Source organism: Clarias gariepinus, chromosome 24, assembly GCF_024256425.1.
Source record: "Clarias gariepinus isolate MV-2021 ecotype Netherlands chromosome 24, CGAR_prim_01v2, whole genome shotgun sequence".
Lineage (NCBI taxonomy): Eukaryota > Metazoa > Chordata > Actinopteri > Siluriformes > Clariidae > Clarias > Clarias gariepinus.
The window spans coordinates 5394140-5403131 of record NC_071123.1 but is presented as its reverse complement, the minus strand read 5'-3'; the positions used below and the strand labels follow the sequence as shown (position 1 = coordinate 5403131).

Below are 8992 nucleotides of genomic sequence, written 5' to 3'. Positions count from 1 at the left end.
ATCCAAATACACAGCCGGGGGCAAAAAAAAAAAAAAAAAGTTCGCACACACTAATATTTCATTAGACCGCCTTTAGATTTGATTACAACTGTGGCATTGTTTCAATAATCTGACGCAATGTCACATTATTTATTTCTGTCCAGGGTCACATTAATTTCTCTCCAAGATCTTGTATTGATGACGTGTAAGCCAGAGCACTAGATTAAGTTTTCTCAGATTCTCAAAGTGGGTTAAGGCCTGGACTCTGGTGGTGGCCAATCCATGTGTGAAAATGATGCTCTTGTTCTCGGAATCACTCTTTCACAATTGAAAATCACGATGGATCCTGGCATCGTTATCATGGAAGAAAAATACATTGATGGAAAAACCTGGTCCAGATATAACAATGCTGAACCTACAGTAGACCTGACCAACAGGAGTAACTCCAGATCATAACACTGCTCCTCAGGCCTGTATGGTAGGCACTAGTCATGATGGGTACATCACTTACATTTACATTTACATTTAGGCATTTGGCAGACGCTCTTATCCAGAGCGACTTACAAAAAGTGCTTTAATGTTTACAACATTGGATACATACTTACACTGGGTTAACTAGGTTAATAACTAAGTACCATTAGTCCAACACATCTGAGAAGAGGGTGTTTTTTTTTTTTTTTTTTTTGGGGGGGGGTTAGTCCAAGTACTGGAGAAACAGATGCGTCTTGAGTCGTCGTTTAAAGATAGTCATCTGCCTTCATCTTCTTACCTTAATGCTGATGCCCCATCATGCTCATTCAGAATGTTTTTCCGACTACATTTCATCCTTGAAGATGATGGTTCATCACTACCCCTTTTAATAATGCAGTTCTTACCCCAATTTTCTCCTTAGTTGTTTTCTTTGCTTGGTTCAGGATTATAATAATTTCTGAACCAGAGTAACATCTTTGCCACGACCAAACACGTCATGGTTGTTTAAGAAATGAGAAGCTACTCCCTGCATTAGTTAGGGCTAAATATCGTGTTGCTAGCAGAACCATATTAATCAGTAATCAGTAATTATGCAGTAGAAGGTTAAGTAGCTCTTAACTACTAATGGACTAATTTGCTTAGTTAAATTAGGGTGGTGACTTTTTTTGGCCGCGCAGTGTATTAGGAGACAAACAAAACAAAAGAGGTTAGTGTGTGCTTACAAAACAGCTATTTACGTTCTCCTGGAAGGAAAATTATTTGCGCTAACGAAATCACGCTTCTTCTATATCGGGATAGTTTTCAGGATTGGCGTCCAAGCACTGTTTGATTGGCGTAGTGAATTTGGAGCTCTTCTTAAATGGAGCGTCTTTACTTCTCACTGCTGTCACACCCTGTAAAATAAAACAAGGACTTTACCTGGGTATAAGAACAACCACGATATTCATATGTTGAACAATCACCTTCAAAATTATTGGCACCCTTCATAAAAATGATGTAACATTGATACCACACTGAGTTTTAAACTGAAATGCACCATGTAAGGCAAAACCGATGTGGGTGTTTGACCGTCACACACGTGTACATATACTTTCTGGACATCCTATTCCATATTTAGCCCGCCTCCTTGGTGATGTAATAACCTCCACTACGGGAAGGCTATACTAAAGTATTCGTAAGATCAGGAACTGATGTTGGGTGAGGAATCTGTATAGGACAATCGAATTATTGTACTCCAGCCTTGTCCAAACCATGTCTTCATGGAGGTTTCTTTGTGCACAGGGGAGTCGTCCTGCTGGAACTTGTTTGTGAGTCTTAGTTCCAGCCATATGCCGTATAAAAATTCCTGGACACCACTCGTAGGTTTTCTAAGGAACGGTTGTGAAGCTCCAACATGGGAGCTCTGGTGGTCTCCATCTCCATCTATAAAACTCTTAATCTATAAATAGGCAAATTGGCAGACGATACAGGGCTTGGATGCTGGTTGGAAGACACCCACTTACCTCAGTTACCACTTTCACTTAAGTATAATGCTACGGTGGCTAACATTAATTTACATGCTAAAGTTACTTATTTGACTGAAGTCCCTCATCCATAACCTATAGAACATAGGTCGGCAATTAGCGGCCCCCGGGCCACATGTGGCCCGCAAGCAAAAACATCTGGCCCGTGAGATTGTTTAAACTAAAAAAAGGAAAATAAATAAATTATATATTTTTTTTAAATCGGACTGACAGTCTAAAAAAAATTTGTTTGGAAACCTCATTTTTCAGAACAGAAATATTTCAATCTATCTAAATTCTTATTTGTTATATCTGGATACAAGGATGAATAAGCGCATCGGCGAGGTGCAAAGCGAACGCTCAACATGCAAAAACAAATGACGTCTTGTTGTGCTTTGCGAGCACCCAGGGGTCCGTTCTTCGTCTGTCTCTAACTCAGTTAGCTGGATTTGATTGTTGTGGATTTGTCCTGATCTTGGATTGTTTCGTTCTTCGATGCGCTTCTTGCATTTGCTGTCATAGCAACATATCCGTAAGCTTGAACCTGCTCGGAAGCAGGTTTATTTCATGTAAACAGGATTTAGCCTGCGCTCCTGGTGGGTTATGATTAGTTGAAATGGCGAGGTCACATCTGATTGGTTAAAGAGCACGACTGACGCGGACTGACTCACGTGGAAAAAGAAAAGGATCTTGCATATATCCTTGCATCTTGCACATTTATTTTTCAAGGGTTTGTCATGAATATGCAAATAAATAATTGTATATAATAAAAATAAATATTTTATAATGATAAATTATATAAACGAAACTAATTTTATAATATATAATATAAAAGTATACATGTATTTCAAAAATATTAATATTTCTATTTTTTCATATACAACATATTTATTTTCATATTGCTTATTTTATTTCATTGTCTCATGTAATTTGTAAAGCATTAACCTCTAAATTTATGTTATAATATAATATTTAATAGCGATTATGTGTGTGTGTGTGTGGGGGGGGGGGGGGCAATCCATGGCAGGGGGCATTTCTGCGCATAACACGTGTTACAAAAAAAAAGCCGCTCTTTTTCCATTTCGTCAACCAATCGCAGGGCTTGTGATCAGTGAGTAGACAACTCAATCCAGCCATACTAATCATCAACAACAGGTGTGCTCGAAGAACCAACCTAGCCGGATCGTAATTAGCACGATGATCTCATCCTAGATGTGTCAGTTTATCTCGGATCTCGGTTTTGTCATTTTACGAGCGTCTACCATTCATCCTCCCCTATTAATTCAATAAATTAGCCAATGTTTTGGTCGTGGCCCGCCATGTAATGGCTTGGAAAAAATCTGGCCCGAGGCCAAACTTAATTGCCGACCCCTGCTATAGAACCTCATGTTGTGTCAACTCCTACACAATTTTGTGCCTACATATTTTTTGGTAAGTTAAACTACAATATTTAACTACATCCAATTAGCCGATTAGCTAATTGGATGTAGTTAACAGCTACTTTAGCTAATAGCTAAAGTAGCTGCCACCACTAGCTAATGCAGCTGTCCTAATATAATTTTAACTGATGAGGTACATAAAAATTCACACATGTGCAGTTTTCATGAGTAAAAAATCTATCTATGGAGATCAAAAGCCTTTTTAGCACCAGACTGAAAACATTTTTTTTTTTTGTAAAGTTGGACATTTGAACATGGGGGTCTATGGAGAGTGACACACTTTTGGAGCTAACTCCTAATGGTCATTTGAGGAACTGCACATTTTTGCACTTCTTCCTTGAGCTCATTGTCCCGAACCGGAGGTTGGTCTTTGGTTCCAGCAAACAAAGACATCTTAAACGATATGAGTGTGCCATGACCACATACTTTTGGCCATAAAATGTATGTCAATGCTATATGGATAACCAAAATTTTTCTTTAATACAGTACTATACATTCTTTCTACGAAAACCCAATACACACTATTATTACCACACCTCCATTACTATTTAATGAACCAAAACCAAATCTAACACACTGATTGATTTTAACACATTAATGTACCTGAATCTTCTCAAAATTTTCTTTCCAAAATGTGATGGCCTCATCAGTCCTGTAGTCACGATCCTGAAAGGATACAGATAAATATAAATATAAATATAAATATGGTTTCAGTGTGATAATTTTCACCTCCATTCCTCTGAAAAGTGTCAAATCTTATAGTGGTTTACTGCAAAATGAGATCATTCTGTAATTCCACCGCCTCGTAATGACTGACCGTGGATGGGGTAGGTCGGACACCCCGGAAGCCCTTCACTTTGTAATCAGTTCTGGTTACGGAGGACAGTTCAGGGGCTGGAGGTTGCGGTTTGAGCTCTGCATGTACTTGCTGACTGGAATACAGATCAGATCATGACAATGTGAAAAGATGTAGTGTCTCTGAAACAATGTTTAGTACAATTATAGTCATTTAAACTATCATGCCAGGTGTGTTCAAGTCATACTAGGACTTTTGATTGTGCAAAATAACAGAACACAATTATGAGATTTATAAATTAACCCTATATTTCCCTTATTTCTCTATATATACCCCAGCTACACTAATGCACCTATCCCAGCTTTTCACTAGTGCTTGGATACCATCAAGATAGAAAGTTTTCTCAATGCGCAACATCCTTGACCGGATTGCCTACTTTATGTCATTGTCAATGCTAAAATGCTGTCCACCCAGGAACTCCCTAAACACCCTTTCCCTTTATTGGTTTGATCACCAAATGGGTTCTACTGTTGAGTCCTGACCTCGCTCCAAGCAATTTCCACATGTTTTGGCTATTGAGGGAACTCCTGGGTGGCCGGCGTTTCAGACGTAAAGAAAGCAGTCTGACATACTGAGAAATCTTTCTACCTTGATGGCCTCCAAACTCTAGTAAAACGCTGGGATAAGTGCATTGGTGTAGCAGGGGCTTATAATCTGCACAATCAAAAGTCTCGGTTTGACACGAACACCTTTTGTAGTTCATTCCTGGGCATGGGGTTCAATGGGAAAGCTTTCGATAGAAGACGATAATTAAACAACAATCTACAATCTCTCCTTACAAAAAGCTTTACATATGAATAATTATAAAAAAAAAAGTTTGTTAAATAAAAACACTTTAGAAGACAGGGTCTTAAAATGTCTAAACTAAACAAAAAAATTTTAAAAAGTGTGTCACTATGTTTAAGTTATTCTCCTAATGCCTCTTTCAGACCAATAAGATTTAAGATTTAGGAATTCACCAGCCATATGCTATAAACTATTACTGGAGTATGTTCTTATTCATCCAAGTTAATCTAAAGTTCTGGGAATAATTTTTATTATAATTTTTTATTAGAGTCTACATCCTGTTTCTCATTTACGCCAGCGACTGCCCGCATTCTTTTAATAAAGTCCTCACACAGCAGTTGTTCCTGTAAACGTCTCTGTCCAAAACTAGCCTTTGCTTCAGGGTTAATTTCCTGGGCTGTGGCTATGAGATAGTGTCTCACTTTAGGCTCACATTTGTTTAGTCTCTTTCCGCAGGGGATAGTTGTCAGGGATACATCAAGTGGTCTCCATAGCAACGGATCTCAAATGCCATGATAAAGACTAATTGAACGCTTTTAATTGAACTATGAAAGCTGACCGAGACACAAACACTCCTTCAGTGCAGTCTTCCCACTGTTTCCTCTGTTCTCCTGGCTGGAACAGGAAGTGTGGGATGCTGCTAAAGTGTCGCTGGAGCCTCAGACAAGATGAGGTCATCTGTCTTGTTTCATCTTTAAAATGTGAAGTCCAACAGTCTTGCTCTGGTTGTTACCTTATGCTTTTGATGAGGTTCTTCTCCAGCAGCTCCGCTCGTAATCCTAGAAGGAAACGGCATGGTGTAATAAAAGTAATGAAACAGAAGTCGGCTGTTACGTCTGCCGATTCCCAAATTTAAAAGCAGTGCTTGTGAAAAGTGTGGATTTCATTTGTGTGTGCCATCAAAAACATTTAGGACTAGTTTGGGCGAGGATTAAAGGATTTCTGAAGCATGTTTGACATCAAAGCAAGAAATAATTATGATATATTGTTTTTTAAGTGCTATACAAATTCAAGATGTTGGAGGGTTACCTTTTTCTCGTACCCCTGTGCCTCTAGGGCTGGTGAACGCAGATTTCTGTGTACTAACACCATGGAATCCAGAGGTCAAGTCGGTTGAGAGGATGTCTTGGTGTCCATTTTTGTGAATGTCAGATGTCAATCCAGTATTGTCCAGTGATGTTGTTGTCCTCTTAATTGCACACGAAAGAGTTTATCATGCATGCAACAAGGTCACGTTTTCTTAGTGTTAAAAATAAGAATTAGTAATAAATTATACAAGGAATGTTCAGGTATGTTTAGAGTGAAGGAATGCTGTGCAAGAAAAGAGGACTTTTCTTATTCAGTTTAAAAGTTTGGGATACAATATTGATAGACAGATGGATGGATGGATGAAAGGATGGATGGATGGATGGATGGAAAGGTGAAATTAATGGATACATGGAATCACTACATGGATGAATGACATAAAATGATGAATGAAAAGAGTAAACTGATGTATAGATGAATTAGAGGAAAAAATGGACAGATGAATGATTGGATCATTTAATAGATTGATGAAGTAAATTGATAGATGAGTGGATGGGTGGGTATATGGCATGATTTAGTTTAATTAAATTGATGGATGGATAGTGGGATCATTTAAAGGATGGAAGAAATAAATTGATATATTTGGATGGATGCATGGATGGATATATTAAGGGGTGGGTAGATGGATGGATAATTGGATAGATAGATGTTCTTTATAAATCCCAAACAAAGGAAGTTGATGATATTGAAAGTCATCTAAACTCAGCTGATTGTAGCAACTACAGCTGGTGCTGGTTAAAGAAGGGTAAGCCATAAATTGTACCTAGTACAAATGCTAAACTAATGTGTCTCAGACTAGACTAGCTTATCTTCAATTACAACTTAGTAACTTAGGCCCATAATTCTCAAACCGGGGTCTGGGAAAATCCATGTGCACTGTGACTATAATAATGACATTTCTCTGGAGATTGTTAATCTTGTTATGGTCATAACCAAAGTGACAGGTGTTTTTAATTAAGGAGTTAATCCCAAATCAATAACATAAAAGCAAGTGAAATGATCTTGCGGTTTTATTACCACAACTGTAATTAAACTAGGTAAACTAGTAATAAATGTAATAAATAATATTCAGTTAATATAATAGAAATGTTTAACAGGTTTGAGTAAAATTGTTGGATAATACAAGAATTTTTAATTACAAGAAAAAAAATTAAGTCGTCCATTAAATAACTTAATACATGGGGAATACATATTTGTGTCTAATGTGACTAAAATGTAACTAGTTAAATTATTATTATTATTATTATTATTATTATTATTATTATTATTATTATTATATAATAAACAAAAACCCTGTGCTGTAAAGACTGTGGAAAAATGACCCCAACATGTCCTAGATAATTAAAGTCAGATAAGTAATAAATATTAGAAACCCAGCTACAGGTGATGCAGTGTTCATCTCAGTGATCTCACCTCCTCCTCCCAGGTCTCACTTCCCGCCTCCGAGGAACTCATTCTTACATTGAAGTGATTGTGTAATTAGATTATTATTAAGATTAATTAGCGCTGTGGAAAGGACTTTTATACTTTATAGAATAGAATAATATTAATTCTATAATTTTATACTAATAATTAAACGCGGTGAAACATAACGTGGAAGTCTCGTGCCTCCTTGTTCGGGAAACCGCTCTGTGGTTGCTATGGTGAACGTAAACAAAACGGACGTGACGTCACGCGAGTTGCCGATAATATCCAACAATGTTGGTTTCCCAGTTATTAGTGTGTTTGTTTTTTGTTTGTTGCTTTATTCTGTCTGTGCTTATACTGTATACCTTCTACTTGTATAATTCAACTTTTTACCCCTGTATGTTATACTTTTATTCTTTCAATATTTTAATTCAAATATTTATTCATAAAAAAATATGTTTTGTACTCTGTAGTGATTCCTTAAGTTTAAACAGAATTATTTGCATCAGTTTCACTTAATTCACTTTATTTACAATTTTTTGCCTATTTTTTGTTCTTACTCATCTTTTTCAGATACTCTCTGTAAACCTCTGTTAATCTGTGAGCCTCTTTACTATTATTATTATTATTATTATTATTATTATTATTAATATTATTATTATTATTATTATTATTATTATTATTAATATTATTATTATTATTATTCACCCATCCTGTTGCTATTTTATATCTCTTCTGCAGTAAGATATAAAATGTTATCTATGTGGATAGTTCTGTGCATGCAGCATTATTTTTTTTCCTTAAAGCTGTATTTAACTTGGCATGCTTTATTTTTTTAATTATAAGTACTAAATAAATACCTCATTTTTGTTTTAAAAAGGCGTTGATGTTTGTCACTTAATTAGAAGCCCTGCTGAAGGTTAATTTGTGCAAATTTATGCAAAGAGCATAAAACAGTCACACGATTTTTCAAATTGCTGTCCTTTGGGAACTCTCTACTTTGATTAAAAAATATTTTATTTATTATAATTATGTTATTATTATTGTTGTTATTATTATTATTATTTCACTCCATATCATACTGTGCATGGCTATGTCTCATCTTCTTCATCTTCTATAGCGCTTTATCCTGTATTTAGGGTCGAGGGGACCTGGAGGGAACGAGGCAGGGTACACCCTGGACAGGGTGCCAATCCATCGCAGGGCACACACATATACACACTCTCACACACACTCACACACCCATTCCCACACTACGAGCAATTTGGGAACGTCAATTTACGATACCTACATGTCTTTGGAATGTGGGAGGAAACTGGAGTACCCGGAGGAAAACTCACCAAGCACGGGGAGAACATGCAATCTGCATGTATTTAACAAATAAATGTATGTTTTATAATATTATGTGCATTTCTGACAGCTTGTTAGTCTAAGTAAAATAAATAAATAATAAAAAAGTGAGTAGA

At 36.5% G+C, this 8992-nt stretch overlaps 1 protein-coding gene across 1 annotated transcript; it reads right to left on the bottom strand.

Annotated features, from left to right (window-relative positions):
* Positions 1-1115: 1115 nt before the first annotated feature.
* On the bottom strand, positions 1116-7665 carry spag8 (sperm associated antigen 8). The gene is made up of 6 exons (XM_053484746.1): positions 7533-7665; positions 6063-6222; positions 5767-5812; positions 4209-4323; positions 3995-4057; positions 1116-1343 (listed from the first exon to the last, which is right to left on the bottom strand). Exons 1-6 carry the CDS (start codon positions 7572-7574, stop codon positions 1224-1226), a joined length of 546 nt encoding a protein of 181 aa, XP_053340721.1. The 5' UTR covers positions 7575-7665; the 3' UTR covers positions 1116-1223.
* Between the last annotated feature and the right edge of the window lie 1327 nt (positions 7666-8992).